This window comes from Eublepharis macularius, chromosome 5, assembly GCF_028583425.1.
Source record: "Eublepharis macularius isolate TG4126 chromosome 5, MPM_Emac_v1.0, whole genome shotgun sequence".
In the NCBI taxonomy this organism is placed as follows: Eukaryota; Metazoa; Chordata; class Lepidosauria; order Squamata; family Eublepharidae; genus Eublepharis; species Eublepharis macularius.
Genome location: NC_072794.1, coordinates 5,652,728 through 5,680,176, shown reverse-complemented (window position 1 = coordinate 5,680,176; position 27,449 = coordinate 5,652,728). Strand labels below are relative to the sequence as shown.

General features: G+C 48.6%; 1 protein-coding gene across 1 annotated transcript in view; it reads left to right on the top strand.

Annotated features, from left to right (window-relative positions):
• The window catches only part of SBNO2 (strawberry notch homolog 2), a 94,089-nt gene that overhangs the window by 2,269 nt on the left and 64,371 nt on the right, over positions 1-27,449 (top strand). Inside the window, exons 2-3 of the mRNA XM_054980085.1 lie at positions 20,672-20,905; positions 24,556-24,641. Coding sequence (XP_054836060.1) covers positions 20,777-20,905; positions 24,556-24,641 — 215 coding nt within the window. The 5' untranslated portion in view covers positions 20,672-20,776. The remainder of the gene's footprint in view (positions 1-20,671; positions 20,906-24,555; positions 24,642-27,449) is intronic.

The window sequence follows — 27,449 nt, the reverse complement described above, 5'->3', positions numbered from 1 at the left end:
GTGTTTCGAAGGCACTGGCTGCCAGTATGAGTTAAGGCTATCAGGTTACCCCCTTTTGTCTTCTGCTTGTGTCCAGAGAAATCTTTGAGGTTTAGGGGGCTGGAATCTTTCATCCCCGTGCAGTCATGGGGACTTAACAGACTGAGGAAAGGGGTACAAATCTCTCTCTGGCCGCTGAGCTCTGCAGGGACAGCCACCTGAACAGGTATTCCTGCTACGATTGGGAGTGTTTTGACCTTTCCCCACTTTCTTTCTACTGCGCCGTCTGTGTGTTTCCCCTTCCCTCTGGACTGGGATCTGTTTGCCTTCTGCTTCCTTCTGGCAGGACTTCCTCTGTGCTCATTCTTTGGACTCCTAGTCAGTGGGAACTCTCTAGGGAATACCCAAAAGGTGCAGCTATTCTGAGTCACTTCCTGGAGTGCGGTCCAAAAAAAGAAAAAGCCTACACCGCCACCTTAGGCCTTAGGCTTCAGGGTCCAGCAGCTGAGCTTGACAGAGCACCTTCTGCTTGATGGCTCTCAGTTCTCACGTGTGGCAGGCCAGCCGTTTGAGTGGGGAGTAGCTGGGCTTCAGCAGAGAGGACTCCTTAGAACACTCTTTGGCACTCATCTTCCAGGTGCATTTCTTGTTGAAGGGTGCCAGTTGAAGCTGTTCCCTACTCACCACCTTACTTAGATATCTGTGCCTAGAATGAGACCTGCTGGGAGAATGTCAGAACTACTTTGCTGGATTGTAGCATCCAGTGTTGCATTTCCAGCTGATGCCCTGGAAAGCCTTCAAAACCTCACAGGAAAGCAATATTTATCTTTTCCTGGTCGGCCTTGGGTCTGTGTTCATTTAATGTGTGCTGCCTTTATGCATGGAGGTTCTGTTTACACCTATTATGGCAAAATGCCAGTGGTGGACCTGTCCTGAAAGAATGTCAGGTAGTTCTTGAAAGGTATCAGCGCTGTGGCAGTCACTACATCTTGTAGCACCATGTTCCACAAGTTGTTTGTCTTGTGGAGAATTACTTCCTTTTGCCTGTGATTTCTTAGTCTTTCTTTCTGTCTTTTATCGGGATGTGTGAGACTTCCCTGAGGGCTTTGGCCCTGGATCATTAATTAAGAATTACAAATCTTCTGTGCGTGTGCAGAGTGCTTTTGCAGAGTGCATTCCACATACCACTGGTGAGGCAGGGAAGGGGCATAAACTAGAACTATTATGCTTCATTTTAGAAATCAAATAATCCGTTCTGCTATTCTCACTAGAAGAGAATGAGAGTAAAACTGGTACATCTTGCTTCGCTTAGCCGTAGGGCAGGGCATAAAATCCTAGATATTTCAACGTAGTTGGCATCCATTATTTGCCCAGGGACGTCTTCTCTGCAAGGGATTTTTGGATTAGGAATTTGAATGGTGGTAGAAAACTGCTGATCAGTCCTATCAGAATTCCCTGAACAGCTTTCTTTGCAAAAGAAGAAAATGAACTTTGAAGTGCTTAGGAGAAGTTCTGACCTGTTCTTTAGGAAGGAAAGGAAATTGATTGGCAGTGGACTCAGGATGAACCAGAAAGAACTAATGCTTCACACACCACACAGCTGACTTGTGAAATTATGTGCCGCAGGATATTTGGATTTTCCCGCTCTATGAAATCTCAAATAGTGACGATGCAGGAGAGTGAGCGAGTGGCTCTATTTATGTAGATGTGTTTCTTTGGAGGAGAGGAATGTTCTCCGTAGGAGGAAGGGGCTCCAGCAGCGAATTCCAGAAATCCTGTTTCCATAGAATCTAGTGTGGTATCATTCTTGAGTTGTATTTTGAGGCAGCAGCATTTCGGGGTTCTGGGGAAAAGGACGATGGGTTCTCCCTTTGAGGGGCTCTTTGGCCCACTGGGTTTGATGATCTTGGGCCACCAAGTAACTGGAGAGGCCCTTCTTTTGCTGAGCAACAACCAGCCATCTGCTGATGCCCTGGGCCTGATCCTGCAAGCCAAGTAAGTAAGTAAAGAGCCACTTCCTCCTCTTCTGTCCCACCTTCCTGTGTCCCATGAGTTTTTTGGCTTCTCTCTCTCCCTCCCGCTGTACCCTGTCCTCCCTCTGAAATTATTTACCCCTCTCATGGTTCTTGATGGGGTCCTGTTGAGAGATGAGTCATTCCCTTTCTTGCGCCCAGGTCAGACAGCACCACCATGAACCCTTTCCCTGTCTGAGCTGGCTTGGGAAGGAGGCAGCACGTCTTCTTTCCCCTTCTAGCATGGCTGCAGCCCAGCCTCTGTGGAAACTATCCAGAGAGCCCCTGCTGAGCTCTGGGTGCGAGTTTGGTTTTGGAACTGGAACTCGCCTGCAATCACTGGGGAGAGCCGTTTGTTTAGTGTACAGGGCATGTTTTGGCACATGTAAAGAATTGTATGTAGTGGGGCCTGAAGCTGTAGCTATTTGTTGGAGTTTTCACAGTGGATGGCAGGCCAAGCTCCATACCAGGACAGCTCCCGGTACCTGTGTTTTTATTCTCGTATTGGTGCAGTTAGTAAAATACCCAGTTGTAACTGTTGAAATGTGTGCGGTGGGAGGGGTGGTTTACCTAAGCGAGAGGGGGTTGTGGAACATCTAGAGCTTGACAGCAGAGTTAGAAAAGTCAGAGTAGAATATGGGAAAACAAGTCCTTGCTTGGCTTACTGGTGACTATGGGCCTTTCATTTCAGCCTAGGGTAGTTGTGAGGATAAAATGAGGAAATGGACAACCATATATTCTGTCATGAGATTTTTGGAGGAAGGACAAGAGGAAAATGTGATCAAATAGGTAATGAGTGGTGGATAGCCGTACCTGTGGCAAGAAGGTTTTCTCTCTCTCAGCTAGAAAAAGAAATACTGTCGTGTAATACCTTTTTTTTTTTAAAGGCCAACCCAAATGACCCCAAACATTGTGCAAGCTGTTGAGTTCCATAGAACCCTTTGTCCGGCTGCAACAAAAAAAAGTTACAAGGTTTTGTTTCTTTTTCTGGGTTTTGTGTGGGCCAAGATGGCTGTGTACGACTTCCCCCCTCTCTTAGCTGTGCCCCTGATTTACTCTAAGCTGAGAATTTATGACCTTTCGGTCACACCAGACCATGGAAATGCTGGAAAGGGGCTTAGACCACATGCACTTCTCTTTGACCCTGGAGGTTTTAGGAGTGCGCGCGTGTGTGAAGTGTGTCACTGTATACTCTCTGCAGAGAGATGCATTGCACTCTTGGTGAGACAAGGCCACCCAAAGTCGGGGTTCCATTCAGGTTTTCTCTTGCTGCAGCTGTGTCCCCCTTTTCATCATGTGAAGTAAAAGGTGTGTGTGGAGGGGAAGTGTTAGGGCAGCTCTGAGGTGGGCACCAACCTGGCGCCTTGCGTCCCTAGCCAGAAAGAACCAGGCATGCTCCTTCCCTTTCCCAGTTTCTCAGTCATGCTTGTATGGGATGTAGTGTTGAGAAGGCAGTGCTTGATCCTATTTATTTATTTGGCACCCCCCCCCAGCTGTTTCTTTGAGGAACTCAGAGTATTGTCGTTTGGTAGCCCTGTCTCCATTTTTACCCTCCCAACAACCCTGTGAAATAGGTTACTCTGGGAGAGCGTGACTGGCTTATGGTCACCCAGCAAGGTTCGTGGCACAGTGGGGGTCTGAACCTGAGTTTCAGAGATCCCAGTCCAATGCTTCAACCATGCAGATGTGTGCAAAACTCCAAATCCTTACCTTATTAGCACCAAAGTCTTTGGACCCTAGACGTCCAGGGATATTGATCAGCTTAATGCATTTCTGTTCTACCCCATCCTGCCTTCAAGCAGTTCTGGATGGTGCACATGCTTCCTTCTTTCCTGTTTTATCCTCACAACAATGCTGAGAGGTAGGATGGGCTGAGAGAGAATGATTGCCCAAGGTCACCCAGCAAGGTTCCGTGGCAGAGTCGGGATTTGAACCCTGGTCCTACTGTGATATTCTAACCACTCTGGCACCCCAGTGAATGGCTTTGGAGGATCAGATGACTTAAGTGGTGGTGGTCAGTCTGTCTTGGGTGGACGATCAGCTTGCTTTGAACGGAAGGGGGGGGGGATTTGCCCTGGAGATTTAAGGTCCCAGTTTGGTTGTGCTGCTGGATCCAGGTCTGCTTCTGAATGTCTCGTGGGCTGGTGTACGTGTGGTGTTTTGTCTTAAATCCGCTGAGGTTGATTGGCCAACTGCAGCCTTTCTTGTGTGGCTTGGCCACTGTTGTGCATTCTCTGGGGATGTTTATACTGGGAGTGCTGCTGAGTGCTGAGCCTTCGAAATGTGGCTTTCTGGTTGCTGTATTGGCTGAGGTGCTCTGACTCCTTCAGGTTGCTCTCAGTCCACCTTTGATGGCTTTCCTTTGCTTCTGGGCCCAATCCAAACATGCGTTTTGACATTGAAAGCTGAAGGACTGCCAGCTCCTGGTTTGTTTCCAAGCCAGGTCCAGAGTACCAGAAAGTCCATCTTTTCCTGTATCAATCTGCCCAAGTTCTGAGACTTATGCCTTTAGAAGTCCTTTGAAGGAAGCCTCATGAAATGGCTGTTTGGCTGGTAGTTTTAGTGAAGATGACTTTTCCCATGGTATTTAGAGCTTTTGAACTCGTGTGTTAACTGAGTACTTAACACGCCCCACCCCCCAGCTTTTCTGAAAAGGCAATGTATACATTAACTAGATCTTACGCTTTATGCTGGCTGTTAACTAGATGTATTGTAATGAAAGTCTGTAGAACCATCTGGACTCTGTTTTAAGAAATCAACCATCTTCCTTGATTGGTCACCTGAAATCAACTCTCTCTTTCCTGGAGCGCATACTTACACTTTGCATTCTCTGCTTTGTCACAGGCAGAAAGTGAGGAAGGCCCTGCCATTTTAAAACTGACTTGGAGTGGCACTCATGGAAGCCAGAGAGCTTCCTTGAACCTCTGTGCATAGGAAAACTAATTTCTCTATTAATTAAAGAGATTGGCAGTGGTACCCATATTGATGTCTATGGCAAAAAAAGAAAAAAAAACAACCCTACCTTTTATTGGCAATATAAATCCACAAGCCCCTTCAACACCTTTTAACACAAACGCCAATACCATGGGCATTAAAAGTCACCGAGGGTTGGCTTTATTGCACTCGGGTCTTAACACTTCATTTTTCATGCTTTGACTTGTGCCACAGCCACAGCTCGCCGGGGTGCCTCACGCTTCACTGAGTCGTCCGGCAGCAGAGGTGGTGTGTGAGCTGGGAGGCTTGGGTTTCTTTCCCCACAATAGAGTCCCCCGCAGAAGGCCGAGACATGTGGATTCCTGCCTTGGCTGCTTTTGACTGCAAGAGTCAGGAACGCGCACACTTTTAAAAAATGATATGGAGAAGGCAAGGTTGAGTGTCCTTGTAGTGCAGGCTCCATTTCTACCAGCAAGAGTTGTTCGGCACATGGAATGAGGTGCTCACAGGGACTTTTGGAGTCGTGGCCTATCATGGTCAAAAAGACATCTCTTCCCTCCCTGCACCATTGGGGCACTGAATGATAGAAAATGGCGTCCGATCCTATGTACTGGGGTTGAGGAGGAAAGAGCAATGGATGTTGTGTGAGTGTTGAAAATAAACGTGGCTGACTTGTGGCATTTTTTAATACTCAGTCTCAGGATTCCATGCAGCTGATTGATAGCATCTTCAGAGGAAGTATTGTTTTGCTCAACAAACCATTTCTGGAACTCATAGCCACAGCATGTTAGGTTGGCCACTAGCTTAGGGTGGCATAAAACAAAAACGAACAGACAAATTCCCGAAGGAGAGGCTCTGCTGTAGTTATTAGCCAGGAGAGCTGGATGGAGCCTCCATGTTCAGAGACTGTATCTCTGAGTACCAGATGCAAAGCGATGAGGCCTGCTGCCTTTGTGCCCTGCTTGTAAACTTCCAGAGGCACAGGGTGGGCATCCACTACTGGAAAGGACTCGCATGCCTTTCCCCAATCACCCAGTCTCGAGGCAGTGCAGCTCTGTAATAGAGCATTTGCTTGGCGGCTTGCAGACAGTCCCAGGTTTGTTCAATCCCAGTTAAAAGGATCAGGTGGTTGGAGAGGTAAAAGACCCCTGAGACATTGAAAAGATACTGCCGGTCCGAGGAGAAACACTGACCTTGATGGACTAGTGGTCTGATGATTCATGATTAGGCAGCTGTGTGTGTGTGTTCAGATGGGCCTGTGGTCCGATGCTGCAGGACAGCTCTCCTGACTCTGCCCACCCCCAGCCACCCAGAATGTTTTTCTCCTTGTCAAACTGTTGGGAGTATAAGCAGACCCGCTTGTGTTTGAGAAGGTGGATTTCCCTTGAATTACCTGCCTTTGAGTTCTGATGGCAACGACTGGTCTAGCATTGCTTAGGGAGTGGAAAGCTAATGTTTCTCTCCCATTTCCTGCATGCCCTTGTCTGCCTGCGGAAGGCGCTGTTTTTCCTTTGGCTTTGCAGGTGTGAGGCCAGCCTGGGGTGCCACAGGGCAGGCTATGAGCCAGATCTGGCGCTGGAGCCAGGCAGGGGGTTAGCCAAGTTCTCTTTCTGCTGCCTTTATTGTTCTGTACTCTGCACTGCAAGGCAAGCCTGGAGAGGTGACTGGGGTAAATTATGCAAGTTACCCAAATTTGCATGTTCTTTCTGCATTATGTAACTCTTTACTATGTTGCCCAATTCTGGCTTTGCTGTCCAGGGAGAGTAGTTCAGTAAGCGCTCTGGCCAACCTTTGGGTGTGGCTCATGTGTTGTGGAGCACCGTGTTGCACCCGCCAGGACTAGGATCTTGTTTCTCTTCTAAAATGGAAAGTTGGTGTTCTCAAGAGGCCTGGCATATTTCTGTGGGTTGCTGTATCCATTCAGAGTTGTGTCATACATGCAACTGGCGGAGGCCGTAATGAAAGGAAGGCAGTTTGTACCATATTAGGTGGGGCAGGGAGCAGGTAATCTCCAGCTTCCCCCACCCCCAGGTTTGCAAAGAGCTAGTTTTGATGATATAAGCCACTAAAATGATGCCGGAGGAAGCTCTGGTGTTGCTGGCCGGCAAGATTTGCTTCTGCATTCCGTTTGCCAAAGAGAGAAGTGCCAGTAAGGAAGTTGGAGTTTGAAAGGGTGTGTTTTGTATCCTCAGAAGACTTTAAAAAAAAAATGGGGGGGGGAGTTTGTGTGTGTTTGTCTTTTGCTTTACTGAGTTTTTTACATAACAAATTTGCATACTGCCTGTGGCGTCTGGCTTCTGATTTGATGCTGGTGATTAGAGATGGGCACAAAATGAACTACGGAACAACATTCCGTACGGAATGGCCTGTTTGTAGTCAAAGAACCAAGCGTTCCGTGGGACCGCGTTTTTCCGAACCAAACGAACTTTTCTTACAGTTCCATTGCCGGTTCGGACACATTTGGCGCCAAATACTCCCTTGCCCAGGCAACAGTGGCAGTCTTTAGTTTCCCCCCAATCTGAGGCCTCCAGACTCGATTGGCAGCTGTCCCTGCCAACTAGAGAGCTCCCACTCTGGCCTATCCAGCCAGGAAAAGGGGGGGAGGGTTAGAATCTCCAAGGCAACTGAGGAGATAGGCCTTTAGCAGCCATGGTAACACCAATCTCTTCCTTCCAAAACCATGTTAGGCAGGTTTTTCTGCCAACTAGAGTGCTCCTGTGTTGTTCAATCTCTTGGCTTTTTCCATAAATAGGGAAAGCCATGTGATTCCTGCTTTCAGTTTCTCTAGAGTGGGAGAGGGAGGAGGGCTTGGTGGCTGGCTGTGGTGTTGGGATTGGGATTGGAACTTGGATCTTTGGCCTGCACTTCTGGCTGCTAGAAAAGGGGCTGAAAAGCCTCTTTTCTTTTCTCTTGTTTTCTTGTTTTTCTTACTGACTGGGAACTGGGGAGGTGTTTGGGAAAAGGGCGCTTTTTTCTCTGAGCATGATGGGGGCCATCCTGGGCCCCTCGAACCAGTTCGGAAATTGGGTGAGTTTGTTAAGTCCGTGTTCCATGGAAATTAACAAACCACAAACTGAGCGGTTCATTTTTTTTCGTTCCGTGCCCATCTCTACTGGTGATATGAAAAATCATACAGTGCACTGCAGGGAGGACCATTAGGCTTTCAAAGAATGTTTGCTTCCTGCTTGCCTTCAGAAAAGATGTTCTTCGCCTGCAAAAAGTCCTTTTTCCCCTTCCCCCAGGTCATTGAAAAGCCAGTGGCAGCCTGGTCCGTCTTTAGGCTTGCCTGGCTGCCACACCTTGCTCCTTGGCCAGACTGTGCTGCTGAGATGTTGTCCCGGGGCTGCATTCCTTGACTTTGGAAGGGATCGTGGCCTTTAGAAGTTTCCTTGTGTGTGTGCTTCTGTCTGATCTGCAGGAAGAGAGTTTGCAGCAGCGTGGCAGAGTGAGCAAGTGCTGCTTGCCCATTTGTTCAGTTGGGGGACAAGTGATGTTTGCGTAGCAAGCCCAGAGAAACAAGGCAGCCTAGATCCCTGGGGGAACAGAGCCCACACTGGATGGGAACTGGAGCTGCATGGCCAGGATGCAGCCGCTTTTTCTTTCTTGCAATCTTTCTCTGTGTTCTCTCTACTTCTGTTTTGCTGTGATTTCCCCAAACATTGGGGACCCCTGCTCTTACCACTACAACACTGTTGTGCTTGTGGGAACTTTTCCTGGTGCCTGCCAATCATTTTGCTAAGTGGGTAGGGTTACTGTAAAGCAAGGCTTGTTATTAGGGTTTTCTATGACTGCCACAATAGCCATAGCCACTGGAAGATCCGCAGGACCGTTAAGTACCTGGGCTTTCCTTAGTCAGCGTGTAGGCTAATTTCTCCTTCAGGCTTTCATTTTTTTTACTCTCCCCTTCTCGTTCTTCCTTCCTTCTCTTTCTGCAATTCTCTTGTAAAGTGAGGAGGGAGGTGTCATGTTTGACTTCTCCTGCAGCAGCCATTTTGGAATGGTGCTCACTACCTTGTTTCAAAAAATTGAGCCTGTAGGCTCAAAAAGGCAGGGGACTCCTAGGTTAGTTTTGGATTAGGAATGGGGTTCAGACCTGCTGCAGCATAGTGGTTAAGTGGTTGGGATGCAAATCAGCCCTCTGCTGGTTCGAACCACCCTTCTGCCCTGAGCTCAGCAAGTGGCCTTAGATAAGCCACTCCTCTCAGCACCAGCTCCCCAGCTGTATTGTGGGAATAATAACAACACTGGCTTTGTTCACCACGCTGAATGGGACACTAATCTCCCTAGAAGAGCAGTATATAGTGCCGTTGTTGTTATTATTATCCTAACTCAGCCACTAAGCACACTGGATTTCTTTGGGCCAGTTATGCTCTCTCAGCCTGAGCTTCATCACAGGGTTGTAGTGGAGATGAAATGAGAAGGGAAAATCAAGTCTGCCACTCAGAGACCCATGGAGGAATTGCAGGATAAAAATGTACTAAATAGATTATCTCATTCTCTTCTCTCCATTTCTGTTTCCCTCCAGCTTTCTTTTCCATCAATTCCCACAGTGGCTCAGAAATGTGCAGTTCAGCCAGTAGAGGCAATAGGCATCTGTTCATCTGCCCTAAGCATATGGGTCTCACAAGCAAACTGCCTCTGAACATAGAGGCTCTGTAGTGATTTTGTTTAAATCTTTATTACAGCTCTTCCTTATGTTACTTTAAACCTTTACCTCAGGAGGGCCCTCTCAGCGCTAGCCGTCGCTGCCGCTGGGCGGGGTGCCGGCTGGGCCGGCCCTGACGTCAGAGGGGTGCCAGGGATGCCACAGGACCCAGCTCTGTGGAAGGAGGGGCAGTATACCTCACCCAGACTCCCTCTCAGTCCACTCACTTGCCTGCTCACCCTCTGCGACCTCCGCCATCTCCTCCTCCAAGAACTCTCCTCCAATCCTCCGTTCTCGCACTGCTCCACCTCCACGCCATCTCCTTACTCACACCCACCACCCCAGAGCTCTTCCCAGCCAACCTTTATAGGGCTTCCTTTCACTGCCCTGCCCTCCTTGCAGGCCCTGCCTGCCAGGCCACACCCCTCCTTGGCCTCCCAGCATTGGCCTGGGCTGTCTCAAGCTACAGCAGCTGGGGTAGCTGGCTGGGCTCCCTGGGTCAGCAACAGCTGTGTCTTGTAGGCTGGCTGCCAGGCCTCTCTGGCTGAGCTGATTGCTGAAGGCAGGCCCAGCTGTGGCCCCTTGGCTGGCTGCCTAGCTCTTCCCACAGAGTGCCTCCAGCAGCTCCACCTGGAGGGGCTTGGCTCTTAGCATCTCCTGAGCCAGGTTACTGCCCTCTAGCTGGGGTGTGGTTCTGGGCTGTTGTGACTGCTTCTCCTCCTTGGCTGGTAAGGGCTCTGTTTGGGCTGCTGCTGGGTCCCTATTCCCCCTGCCTTTGCCCTTTCCCCCTGGTCTGTTTAGCCCCCTATCCTCCCCCTGGAGGGTGGGACTAGCTGGTCTCTCCCTGCCCTTTCCAGCCCTCTGAGGCTTTGGCCTTCTGCCCCTTCCCCCTTGTGTAGACAGGTTCTGGCCCTGGTTGCCGGCTGGGGTGGCAGGGCAGCTGTCTCCCAGCTGCCTCCCCTGGCTTCCTCCCGGCAAGGCCGGGGGCTGAGGCTCAGACCCCGGACAGGCCCTAGTCACAACCAACACGACTTTTTTTCTTCTCCATACACACAGAACTTCAGGTGTTCTCTACTTTACCCAGGCCTTTTACCTTGAGAACACTTTCCCGGGGAGGGGGGGGTTGAATTCCACCACTAACACCACCTGTGGCATTTTGCCCTTTTGCGTGTTTAATGTTGCATTCCCGGAAGGTTTTTCAGTGCTACCTAAGGATTTTGCTTAAAACTCTTCAGTTTACAATTTATTATAGGAAGGCTTAATTATAAGAACCTAAGTGTGATGGTTGCAGAGTCTTGATAAGCATATTGGTTTTAGAATTGATTCTTAAGCTTGGTGGTTTCTATATAGTTATATCTTCTTAAAAGGTATATTCACACACCGAGTCACAACCAGTGCTTTTCTTCTGCTGGAACGCTCCGGAACAGTGTTCCAGCAATTCTCAAAACTGTCCCCCCCCCCTCCCCGATCCAGGCTGTTACGGGCCCAAAACAGTGGGATCTCAGGAAACTACACCTGTTTCAGCCGTGCCGTTTGCTGAGGCAGTGCCATCTGCCAGCAGGTGCTGGAGTGGTCCGAGTGGCCAGCTGGCAACTGGATCACAGCTTCGTTGGTGGCGACCCTGGTCATTAACTGTGTGCCAGGTAGCCTTGGGTTTCTTAGCATCTTGAAAAACATATTGCTCACTGTTTAGTAGTTTTATTTATTTAATTAGAAAGCTCAAGGGTCTTATCCTGAAGTGCCTGGCCACTGCAAAGTGCCGTGTATGTTTTAGGGCAGACATTCCACTTGTGTGCAGCCATTGGCAGATTTAAAAAGACCCAGTGAGACCTCTCTGCCCTATCACATGTAATCCCCGCCCCCCGGTGAATTTCTTGAGCAAGCTCAGGTCCCTAGGTACATAGCTCTTCTGTCCTCTCTTTTATTCTCACAACAACCACGAAAATTAGGTTAGACTGAATGAGAGAGAGCGACTGGCCTGAGGTCGTCCAGCGAAATTTAAACCTGGGTCTCCTTCATCAGGCTAAACTGCTACACTACCCTGACTCTCAAGCTGAATCTGCACCTTATAATATGTCCTGCAGTCCTCTTGCAAGGCACAAAGTTCTGTTACAGATGCGCAGGGGTTCTGTGACACACCCATTGTTATGGGAAAAGCATTCCCCCCAGGCGTCATATTTGAGAACTGCTTCCTTAGACTGCCATGTTGTCAGGAGGAAGGGCTGTGGCTCTGCTGTGGAACAAATGCAGAAGGTTGCAGGTTTGAGCTCCCATGCTTTTAGTTAAAAGGTCTCTCTTGGGTAGCTGGTGTTGGGAAGTATCTTCCTCTGCCTGAGTCTCTGGAGAGCCGCTGCCAGTCAGAGTAGACAGTGCTAAGATAGATGGATCACACCAAGGGTCTGATGGAGCAGAAGGCAGTCTTATCCATTAATGAGCAAAAATATGCACTTGCACTCTCTCGCTTTTAGCCAGAGCGCATGTGGCCCAGTGGCAGGTACAGACTGTTGCATGTGGGAGGCTCCCCCAGCTCAAACCTTGGCATCTCCAGTTAAATGTTCTCGAGTAGCAGCCCTTAAGACAGTCTTTTTTCTGCCTGATGCCCACAGAGAAAGTGCCAATGAGCAACGACTCTACTGAGCCAGATGGGCCACGGGTCTGAGATTAGACAGATTCATGGAGAGCATGTCTTTCATTGGTGACTAAAGGAGACCTCCACGCTGAGAGGCAGTCAACCCCTGAATCCCAGTGCCAGGGGAAGCCATATCAGGGGAAGGCCTTGGCCTCTGTGCCCAATTGTTGCCTCTCCAGAGTTATGGTTGGCTGCTTTGTGAGACAGAATGCTGGGCTAGAGTGACCATGGATCTGAGACATTAGGGCTCTTCTTACGTTCTTAGGTCCAATTCTGAGCATGTCCAGGTAAAAGGATCTCAGTTACTTGTGCTTGAGATCCTGTAGGGCTGTTGGCAGAAATTAACTACGCTGTGACTGTATAAGGCTGCTTTACACGTTTAACTAATAATGCAAAATGTCGGGCACACAAATATGCTTGATACATAATTCTGATTTAGAGTTTTTTTGTAGGGTGTTACGTGCTGTTGGTTTGATTACTTGTTAGATTTTGGGAGCTGTTGGTTAGATGTGCTTTAGGCAGCACATGGAAAAGAGTGAGAGCATCCTGGCAGGCAGGTGGTGGAACAGAGGTTTTCTTTTCGTTTGTGGCTTGTATCGAAGGATGATGGATGTAGGAGCGATGTACGTCTGAGTGCGCCCTTGTGTTGTGATCTCCCTTTTATGCAGAAAGCTAATCTCTCTGCATAATAAGAGCTGTCCTGAATTTGTTTCTGCCCGTGGCCAACCAGATGCTTCCAATAGGAGACAGATGGGCATTGAGACCTAAGCCTCTTCATCCGTTGTTGCTGTGGGTAATTTGAGGTATACAGGCTCTGAATGTGGAGGTTCCATGGCTAGCAGCAAGCTGATGGCTCTCTCCTCCATGAATTAGTCTATTCCGTCTTTAAAACCATCGAAGCTAGTGGCTGTCCTTAATGTCCTGTGAAAGTAAATTCCACAAATTAGTAAAGAAGTCCCTTTTCTCTGTCTGGTTGGTTTTGCTGAGATCTAGTATTATGGGAGTGGGATAAGGTCCGGTCTCCTTTTTCCACACCATGCGTGAAGGTCCTAGTCTGAAACATACAGTCCTAGGAGGAGGGCTGTGCCGTGTGCTCTTTCCGAAAGCATGAATCAAGTCCTGTGCTGTTTTCCATAAGCTGATCCAGCAGGGCTCTTATGGTCAGGAATTCTCCATCTTAGCGCTGTCAGGCCCATCTATCAGAGTCAGCCAAAAGCTTATCAATGCAGATAATTAAACGCTGCCTCTTTAGAAGCCGGCTGGTGCCCGTTAAATGTGCCTCGAGTAATTGGATATTGCCCCAGGGGAATCATATTTCGGTGTCGGAATGGAAGCCTCTTTACAGGGAAGCGTCGGTGAGTGGTTAGAACGCCTGGCCAGCTAGGTTGTGTTTGCAGGCCTGCCAGCTGCCTCCTCGGAGCAGATGAGATCTCTGTCCTAAATGAGACCCCTCCCACACCACCCCCAGCTAGAGATGCGTTTCAGCTTTTCAGAAGTGAATGCTGCACGGAATTGCCATTGAGGATAGGTCTCAGATCTGATGTGCTCTGCTGAACCATACCAGCTCCTCCAAGTCCTCCTCTGTTCCCCCCCTGCCCCAGTATCTGTGAGTGTTCCAAATATTGCAGGGGGACGTTCTCAGCCACTGTCTGTGTTCTGCAGTCAACTCAAAATTTTGTATTAGAAGTTGAATTCAACATCCCGAAAACGTTGATTTCTGTATCCTTGGAAGGTGAGACAAGCTTCTGGCCCTTCCGACTGTGAAGCTATGCTTGGAAGCACAGCGTTTCCACGAAATCTTTGCAGGCTTTCAGATTAGAGGATGTTAGGGGGCTGAGCAGGATTTCCAGAGAGGGATGTTTCTATACCATGTGGGTATACATGATCGTGTGCATATGCATGTATGTACATACGTGCACGCACACACACACACATAGCAGAGCCCTTCTTTCCAGTGAAGCTTGTCACCTCTCTTCTGGTTACTTATGATCTTAATTTGAGTCTTCTCTGTTCAAGGGAGTCACAAGGACTTTGTAAACAGAAGACTGGGTTCCTGGGCTTCACTGAGCAGCATGTGGGCTGGGAGAATAATACTGAGTTGTTTATATTATATTATGTTTTGAGTATTCAATTCCTTCATTTTCTTATCTTGATCTTAATCCATTCAACGGCCTGATACGATAGGCCACTGATCTCTCCACATTGCTGTGGGAAGACTGAGATAGAGAATAGTGTGCCTGAAGCTGCCGAGTGAGATTTGGGCATTTGAGATTTGAATTGGAAACCTGACTTCATCTCTTCTTAGCCATTATGCTGTTCCCATTTCCAGAAGATCCTGCATGTTTTGTTTGCAAAGGTAGAATGAATTTTCCCAGCCTGCTGGAACTGTATCATTTGTGCAGGTTGGAGAATTCAGCTTTTCCTTGGCGTGGGATTTTTTTTAAAGCACTTAACTCTTGTGCAGCTGTTCTAGGAAATGACATTAGTCTTGTTGCCTAATCCTGGATACCTGTGCTTGTTCCAGGATCCTCCCCCCATCCCTCCCTCCTAAAGAGCCAAAGAAAGTTTTCTTTTTCTTTCATAAAAGAAGAGTAGATTGTACTGCAGCAAGATCTAACAATTCACGCAGCAGAAGCAACACCGATACTGCGGAAAGGAGGCAAGGAGACTTCTTTCTTTCTCCTCCCCCACCCCTCACTATTGATTTTATACCCTTCATAATAAGTTACCCTTCGTATGTAAGGGAAGTCTTGCTTGTAGCTCTTACGGGAATCGCTGGCTCTAGATTTCCTATCAAAAGCTGTTTCAGACTTGGGGGGTGGGGGGCAGGGGAGGCACCAGACAGCAGCACCTCCCTTTTTGAAAAGGAGTGGTTGTCAAAGATGCTGGTGCAGTTTGAGAGTTAAGACTCACCTACACAGAGTTAAGCCAAAGAGCCCCGTTTTTGGTGTGCGGCTGAGTCCCACCAGAAGCTCACAAAGCTGGGCGCTCAGGCAGAGTCTTCCCACCTGGTTCATCCGTAGTATAATGTAATTGGAGGTAGACTGCAGCTGGATATAGGGATTCTGTTGAACTTTCATGTCTGATAGCTGTTGATAGGCTTGACCATCCAAGAGTTTCTCTTGGCGCTGCAAGGCGTGCTTGTAAAGTAGGGAGGGAGTTAAGAGACTTGGGGTTTGTCGTCTTATTTTGGTTTTAACGGGAATGTTTTAACTATTATTGTAAGCTGCTTTGAACCACATGGGAAGGTGGTGTATAAAGAGCTGCTTCTAGTCAGTCTTGTTTCCATTGCTGGCCAACTTCAGTTGTGGGTGTGACCGAGTTTCTAGCAGGTGGCCAAAGGCAGTCTCTTAACCACCGTAGAGAGAAGGAGAGAGGACCTGGAGGCTGGGGCCAAGAAGAGGACGTTAGGGAGATGTTGCAAGGAGCAAAGCTGAAGCTTGGTTCAGGTGGGCAGGGGGTGACCGTCCCTCATGGGGAGAGTGAGAAGTCGATCCTGTGCCTCCCCCACACACAATGTAAGAGAATTTACAGTAAATCAGGATTTTATAGCATGTTAAGATGTGCATGGAGAGAAATTTCTCTTATCTGCTTTGCAACCTGTATAAATTATGCAAAGTTTTTGCATATATAGCACTTGTGCATAATTTATCCTTCTTTTTCTGGTCAGAGAGAAGGCCGTAGGAGCTGTGTAGAAAGTATTTGATGCCTGTACACCAGAAAGACCTGTTTAGAGGTCCAGTCTGCCAAAGCTGTTTCTCCAAGTATGGTTTTCCAGTGAATGGGAGTCTTTTCTGCTCCCTGAATTGTCTCCTTAGGCTACTGAGTCTCCCAGGTGGGGTCCACACATTTCCGAAGTCAGCTTGAGGACTAGAAACTTGAGTTTATGCAATGCCAGATTCTACACTCAGTGCACTGGTGAAGCATACACTGTTGTCATCATGGGATGCTTCACTTGCTCTCTTGGTGAACACAGCAGAGCCCACGAAAGGGCAGTGAGAGCTCCTGTTCAGGAAAGCATTCAATTTCCAAAAAGTAGCACAAAAAGAGTATTAATGATGTAGCGTTCTGTGGGCCCCTAAAAGGTTCTGGATGTCTTTAAAAGTGACAAACCAATATCTTTTAACAGCTAGTATATTATTGTTTTTATAGTGTCATTTTAAAAAGGCTACTCTGCTCGTAAAAGAAAACTGCTGTTGAATGTTTTGGGAGAGAGCCAGGAGTTGAGCTTTAAGGGCTTCCAACGCTTAAATCCTCTGGTGCTGTCTTCCCTTCTGCCTTTCTCTAGTGGCTTTCCACTCCTTCCCAACCTTTTCTGTGTAATCATTCTGGCTGCAGTGTGCGCTTGCAGGAGGGGGCAATACATCTGTGCCACTGAGCCCCTTGGAGGAAATGAGGATAGAACTGTGATAGCAAAGTGAGGTGGTACGCATGGAGCTGCCTTATATTGAATCAGCCATTGGTCCATCAGGGTTAGTATTGCCTAGAGGTGGGCACGAACCAAAGTTCGTCACGAACTGGGCCAGTTTTTTTTTTTGGTTCACGAACCGGCAGTTTATCGGAGGGCATTTCTGACGAACAGCACCAATTTTTAGGGCGGTTCGTTTGGTTTGTTTTTCGGTTTGTCACTGCAGACAGCCTGACGCCGATCAGTTGGTTTCCTAGGCAACGGGGGGCACGGACTTTCTGGATACTTTCTGCTGACCTGGAAGTGACGTATTCACAAACCAAACAAACCAGTTCGCAAACCCGGCACTGCTGGTTCGTGGTTCATGAAACATGATGAACCACGAACTGCCATTTTCCCGGTTCATGCCCATCTCTAGTATCGTCAAGTCAGGTGGGCAGCTGCTCTCTGGTGTTTCCTATAGTGGTCTTTCCTATCGCCTACCTCCTGGTCCTTTTAACTGGAGATACTGGGATCTTCTGCATGCCAAGCAGATGCTCTAGCATTGAGTCATAGTTCCTTCCCACTCCAGAGGGGGTGGAATAGACTGTGCTAGTTTGGGGTGCAGATAGCGAATTGTGGTTTTAAATCCTGCCATGTGTGGGAGAGAATAAAACCTTCCTGCAAGTAGAAACTTTGCTCAGCATGCCTTGGGGATGGGCTAGTTCGTGTGTGTATCCCTCCCCCCAACTCCAGTGTCCTCGTTGTTTTGCCGGTTGGGAGTTTTGGACTGGGGGATTATTTTTTTAAAAAGGCATCCCTCTGGAAGAGAAGCAGTCCTTTCCACCACCTGTGGAGTCTTCCACCTCACTTCAGGCCCGTATTGTAGTGTGTTCCGGGGTGTGTTCCAGGGCATGGGCTTGTTCCACATGCATGTGGGGGGTGCCCGTGAGGTTGGACTTAGAACGGGGAGGGCATCTGGGCTCAGATTTCTGCTCAGCTGGTGGAAGTTGCTGGGGGACCTGAGGTCAGTTTTGTGCACACTTCTCAGCATGGCCTACTTTGCAGTGGTGTTCTGATGATTAAAATGGAGGTGGGGGAGCCTTGTATGTAGCCCTGAGCTCTTGAGAGGAAAAATGGAATAAAAAACGTGCTCTGTGGGCACATTATTGCCGTGTCTGAGCTGAGGGTCCCCTGCTGGAAGCACTCTCACATTGGCAGTTCCGCTGTCTTTCAAAGAAACTTGTCTGCTGTCTGCCCTTACGCAATTTCTCACTGAGGAAGCCCCAAGCAACTTCCAAGGAAGCTTCTGTTTCCCCGGAACACAGTTTGAACTGCTGTCTGCTTTGCTTTGCGAGCACACACCCTGTGACTTGCCGCTGGCACCAGCCACGCCCAGCTCGCCTTGGCAGCCAAAGAAGCATTCGGGAAGGGAGCATGGGTGCCCTCCACAGCGATGCCATCAAAGAACTCGTAGGCCCATTTCCCTAGAATGTTCTGGTTGACGGAGGCCATTAATTCAAGCAGCAGCCATGGCAAAGAGAACCTTTCAGCAGCCCCTCTGCGAAACCCTGGGCTGCTAGTACAGTTTCTTTTTCTCACCACCTGTTTTCTGAAAGCCTGGGAGAGGAGGGAGGAAGGAGATCCCTCAGGAGGGAGGGGGAAGGTCAGGGGATTGGTTGCAAAACCAGCGGCGTCACTTCCCAAGAAATGTGGAAATCTTTTCAACTCCCGCCGGAGATCTTAATGGTGGGACGCTTGTGAACTGGGTATGTTCCCCCCAGTTGCTGAATTCCAACTGGGCTGTGGAAGGTGTGGCAAAGCTTCTTCCTCATTCCCTGGAGTTCCCAAAATCTGTCTAGATGTGGCCAGCTGTTCTCTGTGGACTGGAGAGCGTGTTTTGCATGCTCTTCTGACGACAGCCAGTGTGACATGGCTATGGTAACTAAACCTCCTGGCCAGTATGACCAAGAGCCACAACAGAGCAGCCACTTCTCTTTTTCCTTTTCTTAGTTTCCTCTTTTGTTTGTGCTTGTTTTTTTCTCCTTGGGGGCTGGGGATGTATAATTGGGCAGGTTATAGATCAGGTCAGGGTGTTGAGGGAGGGCCTATTTATTTACTTCATTTATACACTACCTCTGTGCCCCCCCTTTGTGGGAACCCAAAGCAGTTTACATTGCTTTCTTCTTCTCCATTTTATTCTCACAACAACCCTGTGAGGGAGGCTAGGCTGTGTGCGTGCGACTGGTTTCAGGTCACCTAATAATGATGATGACGACGACGACAACAACAACAACAACAACAACAACATTCGATTTATATACCGCCCTTCAGAACAACTTAATGCCCACTCAGAGCGGTTTACAAAGTATGTCATTATTATCTGGACAACAAAACACCCTGTGAGGTGGGTGGGGCTGAGAGAGCTCCAGAGAGCCGTGACTAGCCCAAGGTCACCCAGCTGGCTTCAAGTGGAGGAGTGGGGATTCAAACCTGGCTCTCCAGATTAGAGTCCCGCGCGCTTAACCACTACACAAAACTGTAACATCTGTAACAGTGAGGATGTTTGAAGCTGGGTTTTCCAGATCATAGGCCAACACTCTAACCACCACACCACACTGACTCTCATTTGAAAGGCGTGACAAATCTTGTCCTCTTCTGCTTTCTGCCTTGGAACGCTCTGCCAAATGATCAAATTTACCTGCACTTGAGAAGAAACAGAACTGCCAGAGCAGACAGAAGGTCTGTCTAGCCCAGTGCTCAGACAGTGTCCCCGTCTGTCTCCTATTTCTATCAGGAAAGTTCTGTTGTCCCAAATTCCAGGGCTTGGCTTATTGGGCAGCATCGTTGGTGTCCCTTGGGTCTGTGTGGACAATTTGTAACTAAGGCCTGGGTGTGAGTGATGCCTTTTGGGCAACCTCCAGTTCTGGCCCTGTGCAATTCTGAAATCTACCACTGGGTTCCCTGATGGTGAAGGAACTGTGTCTGGTGCTCCGTGGCCAGGTGTAGCTGTGAGTACAGCCATGGGGGAAACTGTGGACATGAATCGCCAGCATTTGGAAACTGAAACTGATCCTCAGCTGTGGCTTTCATTTCAGTCTCTCTCTATATTGCTGCCGCTCTCCAGGGCCCAATATTATATTTTACAAAGGGAATGTAGGGAAGGAAAAAGGAATGTGGAACAGACATTCTCTCCCTGACCAAGTAACAGAGAGGGTTAGTCCTGGAAGAAGCTGGGTACCTGTGGGGACGCGTCCTCTTCTATGTCGTTGCAATCTGCTGGTGAAGATGAACTTAGTTTCTGTTTCAGGTGGGTAGCCGTGTTGGTCTGTAATAGAAGAGCAAGATTCGGGTCCAGTAGCTCCTTACAGACAACTAGACCTGAATCGTAGTTTTCTGTGTAAGAACCAGTGTGGTGCAGTGAATAGTGTGTTGGATTAAGACTGGGTGACCTCAGGCAATTCAACTTCACAAGGTTGTGATGCAGGTAAAATGGAGGGAGGAGGAGCCACACATGCCACCCTGATCTGGGCCGTTTCTAACCCTGCCCTTCTTCTGAGGAGCTCCAAATGGCCCAGAGGGTCTCTCTTCCCCAGTGTAGCCACATCCCAACCCCATGAGGTAGGTTAGGCTTACTTGGAGTGACTAGCCTCTAGGTTACCCAGTGAGCTTTGTGGCCAAGTGAGCTTTTGAACCCAGATCTGCCTAGTCCTGGTCCATCACTCTAGCCTCTGTGCTGCAGGTAGGCAAAGGGTAGGTTGGTAGACTGGCTTTGTGTGCCTGCATTCAGTCTACACGAGTGATGAGCAGGGCCTTTGTTGTAATGGCCCCCACCTGCTGGAAATAGCCCACCTCCATTTTGTTTTTTGCCAGCAAGGGGGGATTTTTGTTGTCTCTCCGAAGGCCTCTTCTACCTGTTGACTTAACATAAGCTGCCATGAGCGATTTTTACTACTGTATTTCTTGAGATTTTGGTTGTCGTGCAGTTTTTGTGCTTTTATTTGTGTGTTTGTTTGTAGATCAGATTAGCCCCCTTTTAGTTAGAAAAGCAGGCAGCTCCTGAATGTTTCTCCTCTTTCCCACAGGGCATGTTGCAGAGTGAAGTGAACATATAAACCCTCCCCTTCCCCCTGCCACTTCTGTGAACTCTCGTCGGCCTCGGCTTCCTCCATGAAGCAACACGAAGCCTGATGCCCTCGTTGCACCTTGCCATGGACAGGGGGAAGAGCTACCACACACCGCACACGCACCAGCAGTCGGGCAGCACCTTGTATGGGATACCAGCCTTTCAGTCACAGATTGGCATGCCCGCCGTAGAGGTGAGTGCCCCTTGGCGTGGGAAAGCATGGGAACAGGTGGGCATTTCTGCAGCAATGCAAAGGGAGAAGTGAGTTTTACTGTAGAGAGGCTGCTGCACAATAGTTCTAGACTGGCCAGGGTGGTGGTGGTTAGAAGATCCCTGCTGGATCAACCCAATGATCCATCCAGTTGAGCATCTGTTTTCACACATCTGCCCTCCTGAAGGCCCACAGACAAATGCACAGCTACTGGTATTCAGGGATTTACAGCTTCTGAACAGTTCTGTTCAACCAACCTGACTACCCTTTAACAGCCACCAAAGTCAGTGGGCCCTGACTGCTTCCTGTGGCTGTGAATTACATAATTAAGTTGTTGGGGTTTGTGTGTGTGTCTGGGATTGAAATATGGTCCTTTTGGGTGTGTTAGAGAATTGGGATGGCATGGCTTCTCTTAATGTCCAACTGGGAGTTGGCTGTGTTTCAGTGGCAGAGCACGTGGAAGGCCCCAGGTTCAAATCTCGGCATCTCCATGTAAAAAGATCTTGAGCAGCAGGCATGTTGGGCAAGACCATTTTGTGCCAGCAACCCTTGATAAGTCAAGACTGAGCTGGGTGAACCAAGGCTCTGTCTCTGCATAAGGCAGCTTCATGTATTTGTACTGATGTGGAATATATGGATTTCCTGAGAGCCTATTGCCTCTGCTGTGCCTCTCCATATTACTAAACAAGAATATCTGCATGCTTGTAGCTGCTACAGGGAGCTTTTAACCTGCAGGAAAGCACATGTTTCAGAGAGCTGCTTTGGCATAGTGGTTAAGTGGTTGGGATGCCAGTCAGCACTCTGCTGGTTCAAATCCCACTACTGCCATGACCTTAGCAGGAGATCATGAGTGAGCCACTCCTCTCAGCCCAGCTCTCTAGCTGTATTGTAGGGATAATTATGTTTCTGTGTGCTATGTGCTATCAAGTCACTTCCGACTTATGGCGACCCTATGAGTGAAAGACCTCCTAAACACTCTATCCTTAACAGCTCTGCTTAGATCTTGCAAACTGGAGGATGTGGCTCCTTTTATTGAGTCAAGCCACCTCATTTGGGGTCTTCCTCTTTTCCCACTGCCTTCAACTTTTCCTAGCATTATTGACTTTTCCAAAGAGTCTTGTCTTCTCATGATACGACCAAAATAGAATTGCCTCCGCTTTGCCATTTCAGCTTCTGGGGAGAATTCAGGTTTGATTCGATCTAGAATCTGTTTATTTGTCTTTTTGGCTGCCCGTGGTATCTGCAAAACTCTCCTCCAGCTCCATATTTCAAAATAATGAATTTTCTTCCTGTCAGCTTTCTTCACTGTCCAGCTTTCACATCCATACATAGTAATGGGGAATGCCACAGTTTGGATTATCTTGATCTTGGTCCCCAGAGAGACGTCTTTATCCTGAAAGATCTTTTCTAGTTCCTTCACAGCAGCTCTTCTGAGTCTCAGTCTTCCTGTTTCTTGGTTGCAGTCTCCTTTTTTGGTTGACGATTGAGCCAAAGAATAGAAAATCTTTAACATTTTCAATTTCTTCATTGTCAGCCCTAAAATTGTGTAATTCCTCAGTAGTCATTACTTTTGTCTTCTTGATGTTCAGTTGTAATCCTGCTTTAATGCTTTCTCCTTTAACCTTCATCAGTAGTCGTTTCAAGTCTTCACTATTTTCTGCCAATAACGTGGTGTCATCTGCATGTCTCAAATTGTTGATGCTCCTTCCACCAATTTTCACTCCACTTTCTTCTAGATCTAATCCAGCTTTCTTATGATATATTCTACATATAGGTTGAACAGATAGGGAGAAAATAAGCATCCTTGTCTGACACCTTTGCCAATTAGAAATCACTCTATTTCCCTATATTCTGTCCTAACAGTACAGGTTGTGCATCAAAACAATCACACAGACTTCGTTCACTGTTCTGAGTGGGGCACTGATCTGTCTAGAAGATCAGCACATAAGCACAGTTACTATTATTATATTTATATGGCACCATAATGTGTCCCAAGAGCTGCCCATCTCCTGTCATTCGTATAATGGCCCTGTAAAGTAGGGCAGTATGGCTAGATGAGGATGGGAGCTGAAGTTGACAGCTTGCCTTCAGGCCTCCACATACATTCAAACTCTGGTGATTCCTGGCTTATTCTGGTTTACTGTAGCACGCAGATCTACTGTAGATGCCAGGAATCGAAGCAAGGGCTTTATCCATGCAGAGCAGGCGCTCTGTCACAGAGTGGGCGTCAACAAGCAACCTGTGAAGCATTGGATTCTGCACATGAGATTATTTCAGGGGTGTCTGGATGGGCTTCCCTTTTGGCAACAGAATGGAAGTCGAGAGGGACTACTGATTGGATCCCACAGCACGATGTTAGTCTTCCTTGGCCTCCAAGCCAGTAGCTTAGCCCCCCGACAGCTGTCTGCGTGGAAGTATTTTGTTGCATCCCATGTTTTATCAGAAATGACAAGGAAAAAGGTGATCTGACTTTATGTTTGGGCTTTCTGGCTCCTTCTCCCCTCGCCGCTAGTAGTGGCCCTGTGGTAAATTGTGATGAAGCAGGGGGGGCAAAGAAAATACCTACGCATGCTTTGGCATGATATCTTTTCTTTTGGTTCTGTGCTTTTCTGTGTGTATGGGACGGATGCAGAGTCCGAGTTACGCAATTTGTTTAAGGTTAACCAAGTGAACGGGGAGGCTGTACCTCCCTGGCTCAGAGTGAATAAGTAACAGAACCAAGGGATGTGATGAATGCAGCAACTTTGCAGTAATGGAGAGGGTTTGAAGGTTGCCCCTGCTTATCCAGTGGAGGGGGTGGGTGGGGAGGGGGTTTGGAAGTACAGCTTGTGTGCAGCAGCCTTAGACAACTCACACTTTCTTAACCTCACTGTGTACAATGTGAGAGGGCTCTGCCTTGCAGGACTGTTGTGAGGATCACTCAAATATGCACAAAGTGTTCAGCGTTGTCTGTGACTGTGAGTTCAGACAACAAGCGCTTTTTAAGACAACCAATGAAAATAATACAAAACGGGGAGAAAGCTTTTGAGTTTTCCAGAACTCCTTATCAAGCTGGATGCTTAAACACATATGAAAGGAGGAGAGGGAGAGGAGAAGAGGCTGTGCTCTTAAGGCATCATGTCCGTGTTGTGTGTTGAAAGCTGGGCAGACATAGAGGCTTAAGATCAGGACCTAAAACATCTCACTCCCTGTCCCATCTTAACACACAGCATGACCGAAGCGTTCTGGGCAACTCGTAAGCTTGCACATTGCTTTGTGTGGCTTTGATTGGGCCTCATGAAAAGGATTGCATGGCATTCAGTTTTGGGTTATCCATGAGGACAGAATGCTAAATTATTAATGTTTCTTAGCATTTGTACAAAAAACAGACTTCACATGTCATCAGATCCTTACAACATTCCTGCAAAGTAGGCCAGTTGTACATTTCCCCCATTGCAGGAGGGGCCAGTTTGAGTGGCCAGTGCTTAAGGTTTACTGCAGAGGTGAGATTCGAACTGTAGGATCACAGCCCAGCCTCTTCACCATTGTGTGCATGAAAGTTCTAGTCAGGATAATGATTACAGTTACTGGGCTTTACTGTTCATGCTGAAGAGTCAGGCCATGGTTTTGAACCTGCCTTCTTGCCCTTCCAGAATTCTGCACTGCCTACCAGTTGGTGGAGTTCAGGCCTTTTTTTGCCTGCTCCGTATTCAACTTCGGCTTACCTGAGCGACAACCAGTAAGTGCTACTTGGTTTGATATATATATATATTTTCATTTGTTTGTGTTTGTTTTTTCCACCTGCCTTTCCTTCCAGAAGGTCAAGTCTGTGTCTCTGGATCATTCGTAACCATCTCAGTCTTTGAGCCTTGTTGCATTTTTATCCCACCCTTCCTACTCAAGGGACGTGTGGCTGTGCTCATAGTTCTCCCCTCCCCCATTGAGCTAGGTCAAGCTAGGAAAGGGTGACTGCTCCAGTGAGCTATTGTGTGGCAGAGTGGAGGGCTGAACCCAGATGTCTCAGATCGGACCCTTCCCCCCACACCAATGGTTGTGTTTTAATGGTTTTGTATTATCTTAGCTGTAAGCTACCTCCAGCACGTTGCTAGAGAGGTAGAACATGCATCTTCTGAATGAATAAATAAAATGGCTTCCACAAGAAGTAGGGGGAGGGGAGGGGAGGCTGAGAGATAAACTACACAAGATGTCCGACATGATTCGTGTCCCCACAAGTTTACCTGGAAAGTGTAGTTGTGCCCTGCCCCAGAGCTCCTGGAGGAAAACCCGAGCAGAACAGATCTGCTCTGCTCAGGTTTTCCTCCGGGAATTCAGAAGTGAGGCACGACTACACTTGTCAGGTGAACTTGCAGGAACCCAACACGTGTCGTGCGTCTTGTGTAGTTTAGCTCTGAGTGTGACTGGTCTCTAGATGAGCATCACAGTTGACTCAGAGGTTTGAACACACCAGCCACTATGCCACACTGGCTTGTAGATATAGTTGATTGATTGATTATATTTTTAGCCCGCACTCCCCACAAGCAGGCTCAGGGCAGGTTACAATCATAAATAAATTACAATAAATAAAACCAGTAAAATAACATCTCAGTACCAACATGGATTTCAGCATTCCAGATGGGGCCCCCTTCCCCCTGTCCCTGCTCACCCTACCCAAGGGAAGAAAAGGGTGGAGGTGTGGGTTGGTGAAACTCTAACTCTTCAAGCATGGGGAGGCAGATGGACCATATGCTCCCCCCCCCCCACTGGCAGGAGACTGGCAGGGAGGCTAATTAGATGGCTCCAGTGCTGGCCTCAACCATATGCCAGGCGGAACATCTCCGTCTTACAGGCCCACCGAAAAGATAAAAGATCTTGGCAGGCCCGAGTGTCTTCCGACAGAGAGTTCCACCAGGTTTTGGCCAGGACAGAAAATGCCCTGGCCCTGGTTGAGGCCAGCCAAGCCTCCCTGAGGCCAGGGGCCACCAGTAGGTGTTTACCTGCAGATCTAAGAGCCCTCTGAGGTACATATGGGGAGAGGCGGACCCTCAGGTATGCTGGTCCCAGTCCATTTAGGGCTTTATAGGTCAGAACCTTAAACCTGATCTGGAATTCCACGGGGAGCCAGTGCAGCTGCTGCAGAGTTGGAGTCACATGTGCCCTGAATGAAATTCCGGTCAGGACACGAGCAGCAGCATTTTGGACCCGCTGCAGTTTCCAGGTCAGGCCCAAGGGAAGTCCTGCGTAGAGCGAGTTACAGTAATCTAATCTGGAGGTGACCGTTGCATGGAGCACTGTCATTAGGTCATGGGTTGAGAGACAGGGGGCAAGCTGCCTGGCCTGTCGAAGATGGAAAAATCCAGTTCTGGCAGCTGCCTTGACCTGGGCCTCCATTGACAAAGAGGAATCCAGCGTCACACCAAGGCTCCTGACCGATGAAACAGGCACAAGTGGTGCCCCCTCAAAGGCCAGGAGCTGAATCCCCATATCTATCCCCCCACGGCCCAGGCACAGGACCTCCGTCTTTGTAGGGTTCAACTTCAGTCTGCTCTGCTTCACCCATCCAGACACGGCCCCCAAGGCTCTACTTAGGATCTTGGGAGCAGAGCCAGGCCAGCCGTCCATCAACAGGTACAACTGGGTGTCATCTGCATATTGATGGCAACCCAGTCCGAAACTCCGTGCCAGCTGGGCGAGGGGGCGCATGTAGAGATTAAACAACAATGAGGAGAGTAACGCCCCCTGGGGGACGCCGCACACCAAAGGTTGACGTGCTGATAACCTCTCCCCCAGTGCCACTCTCTGTCCCTGACCGTGGAGAAAAGAGACAAGCCACTGCAAGGCAGTCCCTCGAACCCCCGCATCAGCAAGGCGGTGGGTCAACAATTCATGGTCACCCGTGTCAAACGCTGCTGAGAGGTCTAGCAACACCAGCAGCACTACCTGCCTTGATCCAGATGCCTACGGAGATCATCTGTGAGGGCAACCAACACTGTCTCAGTCCCATGACCCGGGGGGAACCTGGACTGGAATGGGTCCAGGACTGATGCCTCATCCAGGAAACCCTGCAGCTGCTCCACCACCGCTTGCTCAATCACCTTACCCAGAAACGGGAGGTTCGAGACTGGGCGGTAACTGGACAGATCGGTGGGGTCTAAAGTTGGCTTTTTCAGAAGGGGCCTCACTATGGCTTCCTTTAATGCCCTGGGAAAAACCCCAGAGCTCAGTGATGGATTAATAATGGCCTCCATCGGGGCCCTCAGCCCATTGATACTGGCCTTAACCAGCCACGAGGGGCAGGGGTCCAAGGGGCACGTAGTGGGCCTCACCAGCCGCAGGATCCAGTCAACATCCTCCTGGGAGACCAGACTGAAGTGATCTAAAATTGGACCAAAAGATGGCTAAGGGGTCTCCAGTTCCCTTACTGTATCAACCATGGTTGGCAGGTTGCGGCGGAGGGACAAGACTTTATCTGCAAAAAAGCTCCCCAAAGCCTCACAGCTAATAGCCGAATTTCTAATTTGGCAGTCTCCCTGAGAGAGGGAGACCAAGG